The 18,738-nt window shown below is 47.7% G+C and overlaps 1 protein-coding gene across 1 annotated transcript in view; it reads left to right on the plus strand.

The window, feature by feature from the left end:
- LOC119435947 (fatty acid CoA ligase Acsl3) overlaps positions 1-18,738 on the plus strand; it is a 102,653-nt gene that overhangs the window by 46,894 nt on the left and 37,021 nt on the right. The window contains exons 11-12 of the mRNA XM_037702655.2: positions 217-356; positions 12,178-12,350. Of these exons, the coding sequence (XP_037558583.1) occupies positions 217-356; positions 12,178-12,350 (313 nt within the window). The remainder of the gene's footprint in view (positions 1-216; positions 357-12,177; positions 12,351-18,738) is intronic.

The following is an 18,738-nucleotide window of genomic DNA, read 5'->3' on the forward strand; positions in this document are numbered from 1 at the left end:
CGTGATCGAGGCTACGTTCCTCCTCGCCGATAAAACGGTCTATAGAATATAAATTTGGGGTGAAGAGCCAGATGCCCTTATAGGCTTGCGATTTCGCCCAAATAAACTGGTTATAGCATAATGCTCATTAATGCATGGTTGCACGAACGGCTTTATTCCTGCTCAGCTGCTTTTCGAGAAGGATGCTAGCCGTGGTGACTTCCCCTTTATTCGCAGCTGCTGCTGAATCGAATCCGCAAGGCCATTGAGCTGGCTTTGTCGCAAAAGGGCTGCCTGGCGCAGGGACTGTTCGCCTTCGCCCTGCCCTACAAATCTTACTGGAGGAAGAAAGGCTTCAGCACGCCCATTCTGAATCGGTACGCTGGATGTGGCAGCTTAAGGAAGTCACTGATGGGTTGTAAATAAGACTTTTTACAAGTATATATGAGGTCGCGCGCGCCCTTGCTGCTTTGGTGGAAAACTATCTCACGTAAATCCACCAGAGAGGTACTGCACAAACATCTTTCATTTGCGCTCAAGACGTTCAGTGAGGTGCACTCATCATTGCTAGGTGATGTAGCAATTGGTGGCGCAGGCGAATGCCAAAAAATAAGGGCACAGTGTCCCACGCCAGTTCAATAAGGATTCCTGTTTTTCACCAGCTGCAGCGCGCGCGCCGCCTTCTGCCGGGTTCGTACTTTACGTGATACTTGCACATGCATTCGTGCAAGGGGCTTTGCATAGCATCCTGAAAAAAAAAAAGTTGGCCGCATATCTGCTTGATTCGCTGCAAATGACGTCGAAAGTCTTTCGATGTCACCATCCCTGATACGTAACACCCTCTATTCTCCTACCTCCCACCCCTCACGCTCTTCCCCTCCCCTCTCACTCCTCCTCCCATGATGGATGCAATGAAGGTTTTGCTGAATTCAATTCAAATTTTCCGCGCCCTGCTCTCGCGCCATCTGTTGGGACCTTTTATTACTGTTAGCTTAAAGCGGGCTACAGGGCCGCGGGTTCAGTCGGCTTGTTTTTAACCCGTAGCGTCTCTTCGACACCATTTCTAACGCGTTGATTTTTCATTTACTAACGTAAAAACCGGTCCAATGTGTATTCTTAATTAAATGAACGCTGCGGATCTCGGTTATCTACATATATTTTGCCTCAAATAGACCTAAGGCTTACTTTGCACTGTATAATGTTGACGTGTATGACCTCGTGCCACCAATGCTAGTAGCTTGGTTTGTTTTGGCCGGGTGGTTGAATCGAGTGACAGACAGACAGAAATGAAATAGAACAAAGGGAACGGAGGGGCCCGATTTTATTATTCATATCATAGGAAGCCAACAACATAGACACCAAGGAAAACATAGGGGAAATTACTTGTACTACTAATTGAATTAAAGAAATGATAAATTAATGAAAATTAAAGTGGATGAAAAAACAACTTGCCGCAGGTGGGGAACGATCCCTCGTCTTCGCATTACGCGTGCTATGCTCTTACCATTGAGCTACAGCGGCGCCGTTTTTCCATCCACTTTCTGGGGTATTTATGTTTTTTTTTTACAACTATAACACCCCTGGGAGTGTTAGCCAGTGCCACCACTCACAAACCTGAGTGGCGGATGTGGAACATCCTTTTTGCCGCAGGCGCCACGAGCACGTGATCTGTTTGGGTGAAGGCAACTGGTCAATAAACCCACATATGCTACCTGAAGGCATCAATGTTGCCGGATTCGAGCCCTCGTTATGTAATGAACGAAAAGGAAGGGATCCAAGGGGCCCGATTTTATTATTCATATCATAGGAAGCCTATGGCTTCCTAAGAGAGACAGACTAAGTAATCGCGTTTAGGTAACCCAAGAAAGACTATCGTCTTTAAAAAAGCTGACTGGAAGCCACACATCTGCTGCAGGCACCATGGCCTGCAAGGTGCCTGCATGGTGCACCTTGGCACCACGCATGCACCTTCACTTGAAGTCATCTGCAACTTCAGTTGAAGAAAACTTCAAGTGAAGCACTCACTGCAAAATGTTTGCCACTCGCACAGACACGATTGGTGCAGATAATTTGCTACCCCTGACATGATTATAGGCTTTAAGAGTGCAGTTTTGCCACCAGTGCACAATATCGAGGCGAAGGGTCTCGAAAAAACTGGAAGGATAACAGTGCCCTGTATTACATGATGCTGCGGCATCTTGCGAGTTTCCCTTCACGCCTGGACTGCCTTCGATAACTCCGGATATTTTCACCATTAGCAAAGCATACTCCTGTTAACAAGCAGCGAAGAGTTTACTGATGTTTGCTCGAGAAATCTGCTGGTAAAAGGCTGCCGACTACCCGCCTGCCATTAAGAAAACGGAGCCGCTTTTTAAATTGTAACTCTGTAGGAAGGAAGGCTTGTTATAATGCGCGTGCCCTGTAATTATAATACATGCAACATTCAATCGGGCAGACAAAAGGTACGTAGTATAACCAGGGTCCTTCAAAACTTTTTATCTGGTCACGGTAACTCCCGCGTAACGCTATGGGAGCGCTTCATATCGTGCCCACAGTGGACGCACTGAGGCGCTGGCGTAAGTGTAGAAGGGCATCGGAGCAGACGCCCGACGGAGGCCACAGGCGTTCTGTGCATACGCCCGCTTTTGCGCAAGGGTCGACTGCCATTATCGGCGTGTGAGTATTGTCGCCACAACGTGCAAATCACACCCTGTTTCTGTGCAGTGATCAATAATTTAAACACGACCTATTTGGAAACAGCTATGATGCCTTGTTTTAATTTCCAGGTTCACCTGTATTTGTAACAGCGACCTAATTCGTAATTCAAAAGGAACACTTCGGACTACTCCACCGTTAGAAACCCGCTACACAGCAATTTCACTTTGCACTTTTATGTAATTACGCGTAAAAGGCCTGCGTTGCTGCTTTTAGCCGCTCGTGTTTCAGTTTTTGCACTGTACATCTCTCTCCATGTAGTGACAGTATGCTTCGTGATAGCGACATGGCCTGAGATTTGTAGTGTTCCTGCGCGTCGGTCAAGTTACAAGGGTGCCTAACTAGCCTTACTAAATGTACGAATTAAAAGGCTAAACTTACTAATAAACTAGACAAGATTTCATAGGTAATAACAAACTAAGCTAACTAAACGTCAATCATACAACGGTGCCGTGTGTGAGTTAAGCACAACCGCATCGCACCTTAAATTATTTTGCCAAAAGTTCTCGCTGCATGTTCACATTGCAAAAATGCTGAAATAAATATTGGAGAGGCGCGTTTCCTCATGAAATATGCGCATGATCCCGCAGCCCGGCCATCCGGGGCAGCTGAGTGTTCCCCGATGATGATAATGATATTGATGATGATTCGCGTTCATGTAATTTCGTTCTTCGCGCTCCTCAATGCCCTTAACATAAAATGTAAACAACTTGCCTTAGTCCTTGGTGAATTTCAACCACTTCATTACATTTCCGGCCTTCCCATTCAATTTATAATCGGTTGTCTATATAAATGTCCCTCAGCAGTTCCATGAAATCGTCATCTATGCCTTCGTGCTTGAGAATAACCCTTAAGAATTCCCTGTCTATGCTGTCGTAGGCTCCCTTAATATCTAGGAACGCTATCCATAAAGGTCTATTCTGACCTACTGAAATCTTTATGCACTGAGTTAGTACAAACATATTGTTACGCAAAAGCTACGGAAGGACAGAAGAGGAGAACGAAGTGCGCTTGTCTTTGGAGCGGCTCGGTGTCGGCGCGGCAACCCTTTGCCCTTTTTCATCAATTAATCTTTAAATAAACGCACCCCATCGTAACAGTTTTGGTGGAGGTGCTGGGTAAAACAACGGCGCCCCCGAAGAACGACAACGAACCGACCGCTGAGGCGCAATCCGTGGAGCTTCGACGAAGTCGCCGAATTGCCGGTCTGCCACCAGAGATGGCTTCTGACGGCGACAATCCGCCACCTTCTACCAGCGTTCCATGGCAGCCCTACATCGAGCCAGGCACCTTCGCTGGAAAAGACGGAGAAGACGTGGACGGATGGCTCAGCTTCTACCAACGAGCAAGTCGGTTCAACGGCTGGAATGCCACCGCCCAGCTTAACAACGTCGCCTTCTTCCTCAAGGGAACAGCGTCTGTGTGGCTTGAAAACCATGAAGAAAGCTTGACAACTTGGGAGAAGTTCGTAGACGAAATTAAGAAGTCTTTCGGAGATCCGACAGCTAAAAGGAAGCGTGCAGAGCAAACGCTAATGCAGCGAGCTCAAGTCCCCGGCGAAACTTGCACTACGTACATCGAGGAAGTGCTTAAGTTGTGCAAGGCCCTGGACCCTCAGATGTCAGAAGAGGATAAAGTTGGCCATCTGCTGAAAGGGATCGCTGAGGACGTGTACCAGTTCCTCATAGGAAAAGACCGTCTGGAATCCGTAACGGACGTCGTTCTGCACTGCCGCACATTTGAAGCGCTCAGAGCTCGGCGTATCACACCGAAGTTCGGTCGCCAGGCCAACGTGACTAACGTCGCCAGTGTTGACGTGGTCCCAGCTCCATCCGACCTCGCCTCAATGATTCGGCAAGTGGTGCGCGAAGAGCTTGACCGACGCCAGGCGGTTTCCCTCTCGACTGCTCGGGTTCGAGAGACTTTCTCTTCCGGCGACTTTGGTGAGACGTCCATTACCGCCGCCTCCGTAGATGCCTACAACTTCGCGCCACGTCCAGGAGTGTCAAACCATACTACGAACGCGCATCCCAGTTACCAGTTTCACAACGGTTACTCACGCAGACCGCCTGCAGTTCCTCAAGAGTGGGACGGCGCCGAGGCCTCAATTCTGTGACGAAAAAGGATGTGTATCCACTTCCCCGGATCGATGACGTTATCGACTGTCTTCATTCCGCATCCTACTTTTCATCTGTAGACCTCAGATCGGGCTACTGGCAGATACCCATGCATTCAACTGACAAAGAGAAAACCGCTTTTGTGACCCCAGACGGCTTGTTTGAGTTCAACGTCATGCCGTTTGGTTTGTGCAACGCGCCTGCAACATTTGAACGGTTTATGGACACGGTACTGCGCGGCCTGAAATGGGAGATTTGTTTATGTTATCTTGACGACGTCGTCATTTTTGGCCGCACCTTTGCAGAGCACAACCATCGACTGGACGTTGTTCTGACGTGCCTTGAACAAGCTGCCCTTACCCTCAACTCAAAGAAATGTCACTTTGGCCAACGAGAGGCGCTAGTACTTGGACATCTAGTGGACAAGCAGGGGGTGCGACCAGACCCACAGAAGGTCGCTGCAGTTACCGGCTTTAAACAACCGCAGTCACAACGCGAGCTGAGGAGCTTCTTGGGTCTTTGCTCGTACTTCCGACGTTTTGTGCCCAACTTTGCCGATACTGCCTACCCTCTGACTTCATTGCTGCGCAAGGATAACCCTTTCACCTGGACAGCAGATTGCGATTCCTCGTTTCGTCAACTGAAGTTCCTGCTCTCTTCCGGACCAATCCTTCGCCATTTTGACCCCTCTGCCTCAACAGAATTGCACACCGACGCGAGTGGAATCGGCCTCGGCGCCGTCCTCGTCCAGCGTTTTGGTGACGCCGAGCATGCCATTGCCTACGCCAGCCGTTCGTTGAGCAAGGCCGAACAGAATTACACCGTCACTGAGCTAGAGTGCCTCGCTGTCGTCTTTGCAGTCCAGAAGTTCCGGCCATATCTCTACGGGCGCCGCTTTACGATCGTTACTGATCACCATTCACTATGTTGGTTGGTTGGTCTCCGCGACCCGTCTGGCCGCCTTGCTCGATGGGCGCTACGTTTGCAGGAATTTGACTTTGCAGTCCGTTTCAAGAGTGGCCGGCATCATGCGGACGCCGACTGTCTTTCGAGGCTCCCTCTACCGACAAGTGAATGTGACGCCGACAATTTCGATGAGTTTCTGGCCGCCATCGACGACGTTCTTTTTCCCGATCTGGCCACCTTCCGGGAAGAGCAGCGTAACGACCGCAGCCTGGATGGCCTCTTTGCCTCAGCTGCTCAGCCAACAGGTAACAATGGCTTTGTCATCCAAGATGACCTGCTCTACAAGAAGAACTACGCGGCTGAGGGTGCCCGCCTCCTCTTAGTGGTCCCTAAGAATTTGAGAAACCACGTACTCCGTGCTATGCACGACGACTCCACCGCTGGACACCTGGGTTTCACCAGAACATACCACCGCATTCAGGGTCGATTCTATTGGATTGGTATGCGACGCGATACAGAAAAGTATGTGGCCAGTTGTAACAAGTGCCAGCAATTCAAGCGCCCGAATACTGCGCCGGTCGGACTCCTTCACCCGGTGGCGCCACCATCATCTCCTTTCGAAATGGTTGGAGTTGATCTTCTCGGCCCATTCCCGCGCTCATCCAATGGCAACCGCTGGATTATAGTCTGCGTCGACCACCTGACGCGTTATGCGGAAACCGCAGCGATGCCAACGGCCACGGCTCTTGATGTTTCGAGCTTCCTCCTGTCCTCCGTTATACTGCGTCATGGACCCCCTCGTGTTATTGTGAGCGATCGCGGTCGCCAGTTCGTGGCCGACGTAGTCGAAGAGCTGTTGCGTCTCTGTGCTTGCCACTTTCGCCACGCGACCCCGTATCATCCGCAGACAAATGGTCTCGTCGAGCGCACTAACAGAACTTTGACCAACATGCTTTCGATGTACGTGGATTCCAGGCACAAAAATTGGGATGACATCTTGCCTTTTATCACATACGCCTACAACACCGCAAAGCATGAAACTACAGGCTACAGCCCTTTCTATCTTCTTTATGTTAGACCACCCCGCAACTTCCTTGACACCATTCTACCTTTTACTCCTCATGCGGACTCTTCTATTGCCCAGACTCTCTGCCGCGCTGAGGAAGCACGCCGCATAGCTCAGCTCCGTACGTTGGCATCCCAGGACCACTCCAAGATCCGCTATGATGCACGACATAAGAATGTGTCATACGACAAAGGGGACATTGTATGGCTTTGGACACCACTTCGTAAGCGCGGCCTGTGCCAGAAGTTTCTGGCTCGTTACACCGGGCCTTTCGTCATCACCGATCGCCTCAGTGATGTAACCTACTTGATTGCTCGCCTCGTGTCCAATGGCTACCGGTCTAAGAAGACGCAGCTTGCTCACGTCGCTCGCCTGAAACGCTGTCATCCACGTGACTCAGAGTGGACGTAACAGTTACTCGCCCAGCGGGCTTCGTCTGTGAAGGGAGGAATGTTACGCAAAAGCTACGGAAGGACAGAAGAGGAGAACGAAGTGCGCTTGTCTTTGGAGCGGCTCGGTGTCGGCGCGGCAACCCTTTGCCCTTTTTCATCAATTAATCTTTAAATAAACGCACCCCATCGTAACAGTTTTATCCTCTAAGCGTCTGCCTGGTCTGAACACATTGTGTAGTTCCCCCAGCCCATCATTTTTTAGAGCGCAGCTCTTAGGCCCGTTCCTGCGGCGAGCGTCGGCGTCCTACCTTGCAACCAAGTGAATTGGCACAGCGAAAGATGAGAGCGAACGCGGAGCGCAACGGGGGATGAAAAAAGCAGCGAGAGCGACGAGGTGCGAGGAGGAAAGCGGAGAGGAGGGTGCAACGGAGCCATGAGTCGGAAAGCGGAGGATGGTATGGCGAAAGCGGGAGAAGAAAAGCGTTGTGCCGCGCACGAGGGGCTTTGTGGCGACGATGTCTGCGAGATGGGAGGTCTGCCGGCGGCGGCTGCTGTGAATCGCGCCCACGCGTCATCCACACGCTGGCTCTCGCGATCTCCAGATTAGCGAGGCAGTCGCTGGAGACTTCGCTCCATTTGCAACCTGCCGCACGAGACAGATTGTGCGCACCAGCCAATAAATATAACGCGAAATAAAAACACGTATACAGCTGCGCTCAAATTTCGCATTAGGGAGTATTGTAAGCGTTGTTGAACTTTGTTCACCCCCTTCGACAGTTCTAATTTTACGGCTTGCATTGCCATTCTATATATCACCGACGTTACTCTAACTGGCCTGTACGAGCTCGTCCTATCCTTATCACATTTGCCTTTGTAGATGAGGTACATCTTGCTTTCACGCCATCCAACCAGAATTTTCTTCGTTTTAATCACTTGCTCAATGGCATTAGCATTTGCCTTGCTCTTTGTATCGAGGTTTTTGGTTAGCTGTATTGGGATTTCACCGGGTCTTGCGATGGTGTTATTAGGGATATTTTCTTCTGCTTTTTTTCCAGTAAAATATTTCTCTACTAAATTTTGATCACTCGGGCTTCTCTGTTGTTGTTGGATGTGTTTGGGTCTGAACTACGCTTTCTTTTGTGCCGGTGTGCAGCGATGTACCGCAGCACATCGTCTCCCTCGAAGATGTTACCATGTTCATCCCTTATAGCCATTTGCAATTTTTTTCTTGGAACTCCGAGTGCTCTAGCATGGTTCCCGAGTCCTTTTGGTGCGTCTTTGTCTCTTTTTCGAATGTTATGCGCCCAATGTTCACTTGTGCATTTGATTTTCCCTTGGACGAGCTTACTCACCACCCGTTTCTTCTCTCGGTATTTGTTCCGTCTTTAGGAGCACCTCTACTTTGGGTAATCCCAAGATTTTGGCTTCTTAATGATCCTAGACGCCTGCTTACGCTCTTCTATAGCTTGCTTTATTTCCTTGTTCCACCACTTACGTGGTTTCCTCTTTCCAATCCAACAATTGTTTTGCCTTGTCTGTCTTATCTCCTGGTGCATAACATCTACCAGTTTATTATATTTCCAGACTGTTGTAGGAAATGCCTCCATTTTCTTCTCTATGTTTTTGTGATCTCTGTTATTTGTTTTTATTCATTTTTAGAAAATCTGATGTCATTGGTTCGTATTTTGCGTTAGTACCTCTCCTAAATTTTAAGGTGAAACGTTTATGATCGCTATCCAGGCTATCCTTTCCATGTTCACGTATCATAATTTGGTCTAGTCATTCATAAACCGTTTCTGAGACTAAGGCGCGTATTCGATACATGAATGCCTATTTCCGCGTTGCCACGTTACCTGTCCATGGTACTTATTCTCCCTGTTAACTACCATAACGTTCTGTTCATCGCACAGATCCAGCACTAGAGAACCATTGTAATCATTATATCCGTCGATATCCTCCATGTGCGCATTCATATTTCCCACTAATATCACCTGGCCCGAGTTCTTGAATTTATTAATATCTCTTTTAATGCACTCAATCAATTCTATATTTTTATCTCTGTTATTACTACATGTCCATGGGTAAGCTACTCCAAGCCACGTCTTTTTGCCTTCCCATGTGCCGAAATCCATAAATTCTCATTACATGCCTTTTTTACCCTTTGCCCCTTCATCCCTCGCCTAATTAGCATGCCAATGCCTCCGCCTTTCCATGACCCAGTCATTATGTTGCACCACTCCCATACAAAATTTTTAATAACAGGCAGTTGCTCCAAATCTCGTAGATGCGTTTCGGTCAAGGCGTACATTCTAATAATTTTTACTTCTACTTACGCCAGCGCCTATGGTGCCACCTTCTGTCCCTATGTGAAACTTTCGGCGAAGTTTCTGGACCAGAAGGAAATTATAGAGGGACCCTAGTGTAACTCTCACTCTCTGACGCAGCTACATCAATTCGTAATCTTAAGAAGTAAACAGTGGTATTGTGATTCAACCTTCCGTGAATAACTTATCTTCGCGACCTAACAGAGATGTGTCTCCTTGTCGAAACATTGACTTGGGGCTAAAGACTCTAGGCAGAGGCTTCCCTTGTTCTCCCACGGCTGGTCCTTCCGTGAAGGAACATGAAGAACCCGTGATAGGACGGCTGTTAAGAGATTGCTCGCTCGAGCAATAAACAATTGTTATCCACTGTATACTGAGCTGTATAGATTATTCATAAAATTTGTGCGCGTTTCTGAAGAAGATATATTTAATTTTTAGAAACATGGTTCCTCCTTAATTTTTTGACATTTTCGAGACACATACGTTCATGTGCTATCGGCTAACATTAACAGTGTGTATGATTTCTGCACCAGCCCGAGGTTTTGTCTGGGTTTGTGCGAAAACAAAGCAAAAACGCAACAAGTGACTTAATCCCTTCGTAAATATGTTCAACTACGAAGAAATCTGGAAATACGCGTGTGGCATAGGAAGTACTGCATGTCCTGAAACATATGTTCTCAGAAGCAAACGGTTGAAATTTACTGAGCTTCAGAAAAAATAAGGCTGGGGTTTTACGTGCCCAAACCATTACCTGATTATAAGGCACGCCGTAGTAGGCAACTCCGAATAACTTTGGCTACCTGGGGTTCTTTGATATGCACCTAAATCTAAGTAGACGAGCTTTTTTGCATTTCGCCCCCATTGAAAGGCGACCGGCGCAGCCAGGGTCGATCTCGCGACCTCGAGCTCAGCAGCGCAACGCCGTTGCCGTTGGGTCACACTAGTGGGCAGCTTGAAAAAGATTGTAGCTAAAATATGCCCAACCTTCAACGGCTGTAACAGCACTATTAAATCTAACTCCAAACGCATACACCCTGTACTTGTTGCCGCACGTGCAAGCCCCCTTATATAATAAAATGTATGGCCCCATTGAACGAAACGGAGAAATATTGACATTATCCGGAAAGTGTTCCGTTGTCTAACGTAAGTGATAGGTTGAAACCGCTTATAAAGGTCTCCCAAAAACGTCCATCACTAATTTAGGTTTCTTCCAGCATTAAAAATTAATCATAGGGTCTATGTTCAGAAAAACGAAGCGTTGAGTGCCGCCAATGAAGTGTTATTCCGTTTTTGAGACCACTGCTTTGTACCTAAGTGTAAATACAGGCTTACACAAAAGATTTGTTAATATAAAATATCTGAACGAAAAAAAAAACATTAGCCATGTAATATAACTTCAGTGATTATTTATATTTTATGTGTTCCTATAATCCTAAATATTAGCTCAAAATTTTTAAGAAGTTAATCTTGCAATGCTTGCGCGTTGCTTGCTTCTATTTTCATGTTCAGCTGATGTTTTGAAATCAAGTAGCACGAGACGCGGCTCTCGAAATATGCCTGGGATGAACAGAAAATATGAAGGTGTCGTTAAATTCATTGTTTGAACTGCCCTCTGTCCTATACTTCAGCAAAATTTGGGACTTTCAGCAAATTATTAGCAGCACGTTGACCTAAAATAGCTGTATGTAAATCAAAAAGCCCGGAATTTCAACATATTCTGTGACATGCTCATGATAAGCACGCAAATGCTTATGTGCTTTCAGGCTATTGCCGTAAGTATTAGCCATCAGTGCAGATAGAAATGAACTTTTGAGTTGGCTTGACATTTTTTAAAGTTGTGAACATATTTATTTAAACATCCGTTAACGTAAATGTTACGAGATCTTGTACGCAGCTTATGTAATTTTTATGTTTAGACCAAGAAAACTTTTGAAGGACGTAGACGAGCTTCTCATTAACTCAGATATGCCAGTTATTCTTGCCATGACGAAGACATACACGTTAATCACGTCACCAGCAATTATCGTGCATATTTAAGATGCACCTTGCCCTGGATTGTAAAAGAAAACGGCTGATACCATTATTTGGTAGAAGCGCAATATGAAAGCTCGGGCAGCATTTCAGAATGAATGGGCATGCTTACACAGGTGCTTCTATATTATACATTATGGTCACAGTCACAAAACAGAACCTGCAACACATGAACCGTTTTAAGCACTCGAAAATGTTTGTCGCGCGTTACTCCGGAGCGGGTCAGCTGAAGGGTAAAATGAAGCGAGTTCCTGCGGCTACGACTCGTCATGCATCCACTCTTCGCGAAAAAATGGCCCTTGATGAAACCTAATTGCTGCCGTTGTCAAAGTAGCTTATTTCCTGCGCGAAGAAGGTGCACTAAAATCACAGTTGACAGTGGGTATCGGCTATCGCAGCATGAGTTGGCTCGATAGCTCTACACCCTCGTGTCAGATTAGAGGATTCAAGTGACCTACGCCATATGCGGTAAGTTCAGTGCCGCGGGAGTACGATGCCTGCGCGTCCCGCTTTCTTATTTACTTAGTGGTTGGGTGGGAAGCGGATGATGATGCGTGCCTATATTCGATTTCTTGACGTGTAAAAACGCGCGATGCGGGTCAGACCCGAAGGTGACCACAATGGATGATTGGCTCGCGTGGCCGCAGAATCGTGTTCTGGAACACCAAGCACATCCTCGGTGGTCACCTGAGGGCCGTCGTGTGCGGCTCTGCCCCGCTGTCCGATGACACGCAAGAGTTCCTTGCCAATTGCCTTGACTGCCCCGTGCTCCAGGGATACGGCCTCACCGAGACCACGGCAGGAGCTACGCTGCAAGACCGTACGGGGCTCCACTTTTTCTCATTACTTGGTGTAAAGTCTCTTCACTCATGAAGCGCTGCAGGCAGCGATATGTAACCTGCCGATGTATATCACTAATTTGCACTCGCGTGAAGGCGGTACACCGTGAAAAGTGGTCTGCCCTTTTCGACTTTTCAGTGCCCCTTAATATTCTGTCGTCTAATTTGCATAAGAATTCAATCTGTGACGGTGCAATCTACGTCCCTCGATGTGTAGACACTTATTATTTCGAACAAGCTGACGTTATGCAAGGGGCGAGTTCACGAAGAGAAAGGCTGCAACTGAGTTGCTAAGGAGCACATATTCATTTCAATTCAGTTTATTCAACAACCTTACATAATATCAGAAGCGCAGACAAAAAGCCATTTCGAATAATGGTTTGAAGAAGTCTGTGGCCCCGGAGGCACACAGCATGGCGCAACATTGACGTGCATGCCTACTTACAGCCTATGCAAACTGCTTATCTAAGAACATGAAAATCAAAGTGTAACTGTAGTTACAAATGCATATGACGAAAGAGAAAAAAAGGAAAAAAAAAGGAGAAAGAGAAGTGATCTCATTGCAGTAGTCACGAGTACAACAAGGAAAGGCGCAAAGCACGCGCACAACATATTCAATCGATGTACTCCAATAACGCTAGGTACAATACGTACTACACGGACGCAGCTGCGTATGCAGAGGCTACCGGGCAGCGCTACCAAAGGAGGTACGCCCTGGCAGTCGTGAACGCGATCAGCCAGCAGCAAATTATCGCGTCGACCACGGCGGGCTCCCCCACCTCAGCCGAAATGTTAGCAGTGGCGATCGCGCTCGCTCACGCGGAGCGTTCGGAAAGGGACTCAGTCGTGGTCACTGACTCCCGGGAGACATGTTGCATGTTTCTTAAGGGGCACGTGACTGCGGCTAGCCTCGCGATAATCCCCAAATCGTTCAACCACCGCCATCGCCTACTCTGGTGCCCGGGACATTCGGGGGTACAGGGGAACGAACAGGCTAACGCTTTAGCTCGAGCGTCTACTAACCGAGCGATGGCGTCCTCTTCGAACCCCAACCCCTCACACTATCCCTCACAAATCCCATCAATTTAAACGTAAAAGACATCCTTGCTCATCAGCGCGGAGTCCGCAGAAAATACCCGCCGCCTATAGTATTATAGATTGATGAAATTCAGTGGTACATAGAGTATGTTTGAAAAACTGTTACAGAAAAGCGCGTTAACTTGTTAAAAGGCAACATTAACATATTGTTACGCGTGAGGAAAACGAGTACCGGTGAACATGCTTGCGGTCCCGGGTTGGAAAAGAAAAAGAGGACGACGCTGAGTGCATCAACCAGCCAGCCGCTCCTTTCAGCAAATGTCCGACTTTATCTTCTTCCGACATGCGAGCACTGACCACCTTGCACAGCTTTAAAACTTCTTCAATATACGTGGTGCATGTCTCACCTGGTAGCTGCACCCGTTGCAACAATGTCTGCTCAGCACGCTTCTTTTTGGCGACTAAGTCCCCAAAACAGGCCTTGAGCTCTTCAACAAAAAGTTCCCACGTCGTAAGCGCCTCCTCGTGATTCTCGTACCACACGAGTGCGGTGTCGGTCAGGGAGAACACCACATTGGTGAGCTGAGCGGTTGAATCCCACCCGTTGGACTTGCTCACTCGTTTATAGTGGACGAGCCACTCGTCGGCATCTTCTCCCGCTTTTCCTCCGAAGGTGAGTGGAACTCGGTAGTACGGCAGCGGACTGCTCGGCGCTGCCCTCGGAGCGGCTCCCTCTTCAGGCATGGCGAAGATGGTCATGGCAGATGGCGGGAGGCCGGCAAGTCGACGGCTTCGACGAAGCTGCAGCAGTGACGGTTCCGTTGTTGTGAGCGCTTACCCCGCACCTCCACCACTTTGTTACGTGCAAAGGAGACCGTTTGTAAACCTTACAGATGAAGGGGACCGTTTATTTTAGGTCGCGAAGGTGAGCGCAAGAGCGGCTGGCTGGTTGATGCACTCAGCGTCGTCCTCTTCCTCTTTCCAACCCGGGACCGCAAGCACGTTCACCGGTCCTCGTTTTCCTCACGCGTAACAATATTTTCGAACATCGAAGTGCAATTTTGATTAAAAGCACAAGCTGTAGATCCATAAATCACTAGCATTACAAAAAGTAGAAGTACAAAGTAATAAAGTTTAATAATGGCAGCTATCAAAAAAAAAAATCACGGTGTTCTTTTTGGGAAACGGAAGCTATATCGACAATACGATGTTTTGTTTAAAAAATAATCATTCATCAAAGCTCGCAAATTAAACTTTGAAATCTGTTTGCCGTATTTGTTCGGCAGCTTCCGACTTTCCAGAGCTCTGAATTTCGGGTGTGGTGGGCACTGACTTTCCTCCTGAGTTGAACCAGTGCCGTAAGAGTGTACTCTTTTCTTGTTTTTTCTAATTTATAATATTTACATACCGTATAACAAAACTCAGGTTTAACTACATTGTATTTTACGACCAATGGTTTTGATGGCAGAGATGCGAGCGTCTTGCCTGCAATTCAGATCGCAAGTTTTTGTAAATGCAGGGTGGAACAGTCAGATCGACTGGCTGTTCTAACCCGCATGAGAAAGCTTCACGCAGTGCAATAGCGGCGGTACTAGACGCCCTTTGTCTGAGTGCCACTGACATTGTTGTACAGGTGGAAGCAGCCGATAGGCTTATGAAAGAAGAATCAGACGGGAAGAATCTGCATCATCATTCGCAGGATCTTGAGATAAGCTCCAGCAAGAATTATTTTAAAGCTTGATCAATATTTTTCTGGTGGCTGCACATGACTAAATTCGTACGAATGCGCATGCGAACCAAATTTAGGAGTGGAATAACGGAGAGACAAAATTAATCTTCACCATGACGCTTTTCATTGACGCCTACCTTTCTTTCTCTGTATTCCTTTAAACTAGTTGCCGCAGCGAATAACAGGTCTAACGCCGTAGTGAGGTCCTCAATATTAATCATGGATTTCTTCTTGTGCTGTCGGTAACACGCTAGCAAAACATGTGCGAGCGTACACACTGAACGCTTGGAGCACACAGAGCAACTAACGTAGCAGGTGTTAGGTGTAGGTTTAAGGCGGCATGGCTTCATGCGTAAAGAAAACTTTGCCATATTGCTCTAGATTAGGTGTGCAAGTTTTTAATGCGATCAAATATGAACTTATTGGTTGAAACGTTTTGCACGAGCAGCTAATTTAAAAGTAGGTCCCTACACACGTATATGTATGGACAGTATAGGATTTCCTTCTGGACGTTCGTATTTGTCTCAGCTGTGACCAATGAATGAAATAAATAAAATGATATGAATTGAAGTCGGAGAGAAAAACGCAGTGCTAGATCAATGTACAAAAATGAGTACTCGCAATTTCGCCAGCCGCAGTAATGCTGAAGACGAAAACGCCGACGCGCCGAAGTGTTCCCCATGCCGTATTACCTTCCTGAACCACGTTTGTCTGTGCAGTAGATATATACAGGGTGTTTTAGGGAATACTGCCGCAAATTCCTAAAAATATCGCGCTCAAAATAGAGCGCTCTCGCGCTTCTGGGCCCTGCAGCACGAGAATGTTTCTCACTTTTTCACTGGTAAGCTGAAACTGGGCGCTTTAGGAACGCAGGATATCGCGTGCACAAGAAACGTCAGCTGTTGACGTCTTCTGACGTCTCCCAGTGTGCGCCACGCAAGCCGAATGTTCTTTCTTATTTCGAAAAGGGGGTTACAACTCGTGGCAAGCTATTCCCTCAGACGTCATCGATGCACCAAAACGAAGCTGGTTGGTCACGCTTGTCTAGAGTTCTTGACGACGTGTGGTATCAGGCTTTTTTTAGCGAAATCATTTGTTCTTTTCTTTTATTGCGATAGCAATTCTATGGACACTTCAAGCGGATTTCTGCCGTCGCCGTCGCCGTGAGGTTCCGTGTAAAGTCCAAAGGTGATAAATACGTCGCCGCGCGTCGTATGTGCGAGTGAAAGCGCGCCGGGGACGCGCGCCTTCACGGAGAGCGAACGCACCGCGGAGAGCAAACGCGACTTCCGTCGCGCGAAAGGTCGTAGGGGTATGGGAGGGAGGGAGGGAGGGGAGGCGACGCTGTGTTGCGGCACCAAATGCGTATCTTGCAACCGGGCCCAAGGGTAACTGGCGACGCAATCTACCACGCGAAAGGAGCAAGGCGGGAAGGCAGCGCGGGAGGGAGGGGGGGGGGGGGGTATTCTACTCTGCCAACAAATGCGTTCTTGTACCTTGCGCCGGTGCGGACTGTCGGTGTTGTCGCGCGCACCGTATCTTGAAAGCGAGCTCCACACGGCTCTGACCTTTGTATGCGCTGTGCTTTCGCCGCTCAGTTTCTGTTGAAGCGATACACCGCACGAGCCTTCGCTCGCTGGGGCGGCTGCGCTTCCCCACGCCCGCGTTTTGACAATGGTTGTCTGCATGCGGTCATCGAGTGGGATCTATTCATGTTTGCTTGTGTGCGCTGACACCACGCTTGTTAATTCAGTTAGTAAGCGAATGTGTCAAGTTTAGGCAGCAGATAAAACTACTATTCCTACTCCAAATAGCTCTCTACTAATTTGCTATGGCAATTGACGAAGCCTTTCGGGTGAAACTGCAACAATTTTTTTCTCTTTTTTTGCATGTACCTGCCGCTCCTAAGAAAGCGATTTCGGTGCCGTTTGTGATAGGTGACGGGCAATGTTGTTTAATTATGAGATTTTACGTGCCAAAACTGCGATTTGATTATGAGGCACGCCTGGGGTTATTTAACGTGCACCTAAATCTACGTACCCCGGTGCCACATTTCGCATTTCGCCCCCATCGAAAAGCGGCAGCCATGGCCGGGATTTGATCCCGCGACCTCGTGCTTAGCAGCACAATACCATAGCCACTATATAAGCAACCACTGTTGATGATGATCGTCTGCAGTGCCAACATAAGAGTGAAGCAAACGGCACATAAAAAGCCATAATCACCACGTTTAAATAAGAAAGATGGTCGATCGTCAGCAGACGTCAACAGCTGACGTTTCTAGTGTACGTGGTTTCAAGAGCCCAGTTTCAGTTGTCCTGCTGCAAAGGCTTAGAGAAAGACCTTACGCTCGATTAGAAAACTGATAATCTAGTCAGTACCTACAAATTTTATATCGGTGTCACACGACCACGTTTTATCGCGATCAAGGCCAATCCGGATCGAAATCCTCGACTGCGATTGGCTTCCTCGCGCAGCTTGCGCAAAGGCGCCAATCATGACCGAGAAATTCGATCCGAATCGGGCTTGATCGCGATCAAAAGTGGGCCGTGTGACATCCGTATTACATTCACATTAGCCCCATAACGGCGCTAATTAAATTATTCATTTGTGTATTCAGCTAATTAGCCAAAAAATTAGAACCCCAACCTGTTGCCTGGCATCTGCCGTTCCCGATTACCTGGTTTCTTTAAAAAACGCGTTTTTATCTCGAGCGCTCTAGTGTTTAGGAATTTTGGGCAGTCTACTCAAAAATGCCCGTTTAGCATTTACGGCCCACTCCGCTCAGACCTTTGCACCTTAAAAAGTAGCCCACAGCCGCTCAAAACGAAAGCTCGCACACACGCGCACAACGCTCATATCCAACAGCGGCAACGGAACGCGCTCCGCTGCCGAGCCTGACAGACCGGGCGCGTTAGAGTTTATTGACCCTTTTCGCGGAGCACTTTTCTCGAGAGGAACGCGATGGCGCTTCCGGCGACGCGCCATACGTTGCCTCAGCGAATACGCACGAATACGAAACCATTACTGCTGTACTGTGCGATCAGCTGTAGGTAATGCAACTGGGTGTTCGCTAACGCATTGTGCCCTATTCATGCTGAAAAATGTGTAACGATAGAGGGAAGACATGTGCGGTAGTTAGCTGAAAAAAATAGTCATTCGCATATTAAGGAATAGAATCAACCTGTGCTGCCGCTGCTACATAAGGACTGCCTGTGTTGCCAGCCCTTCGCGTGCACGGCTTGCCTGGAAGATAAAAAAAGCTAATTCATGCGCCAGCATCTATCGCTAACCTCCAAAGAAATGACTTCAACTCTGCAACGTCGGCACTTACTGCTCATTACAAAAGGAAGTAGCGCCACTTACTGCATAGTACGTTTCTCGCACGTTATCTACACACATCCACCCCTACTCTAATGCAAACTTACGCCCACTCTATCAGCAACGTATCCATAATACGTGAATATGCGCACACTTGAACTAATGTGCCGAAGCATGAGTTGTAATCTGAACATTTCGTGATGGTCCACAGAGTAAGCGAGGGACTAGCGATAATACGTTTTTGCTACAAGCTACCGCAAAATACAGAACATTTACATTCC

Source organism: Dermacentor silvarum, chromosome 1 (assembly GCF_013339745.2).
Source record: "Dermacentor silvarum isolate Dsil-2018 chromosome 1, BIME_Dsil_1.4, whole genome shotgun sequence".
Lineage (NCBI taxonomy): Eukaryota > Metazoa > Arthropoda > Arachnida > Ixodida > Ixodidae > Dermacentor > Dermacentor silvarum.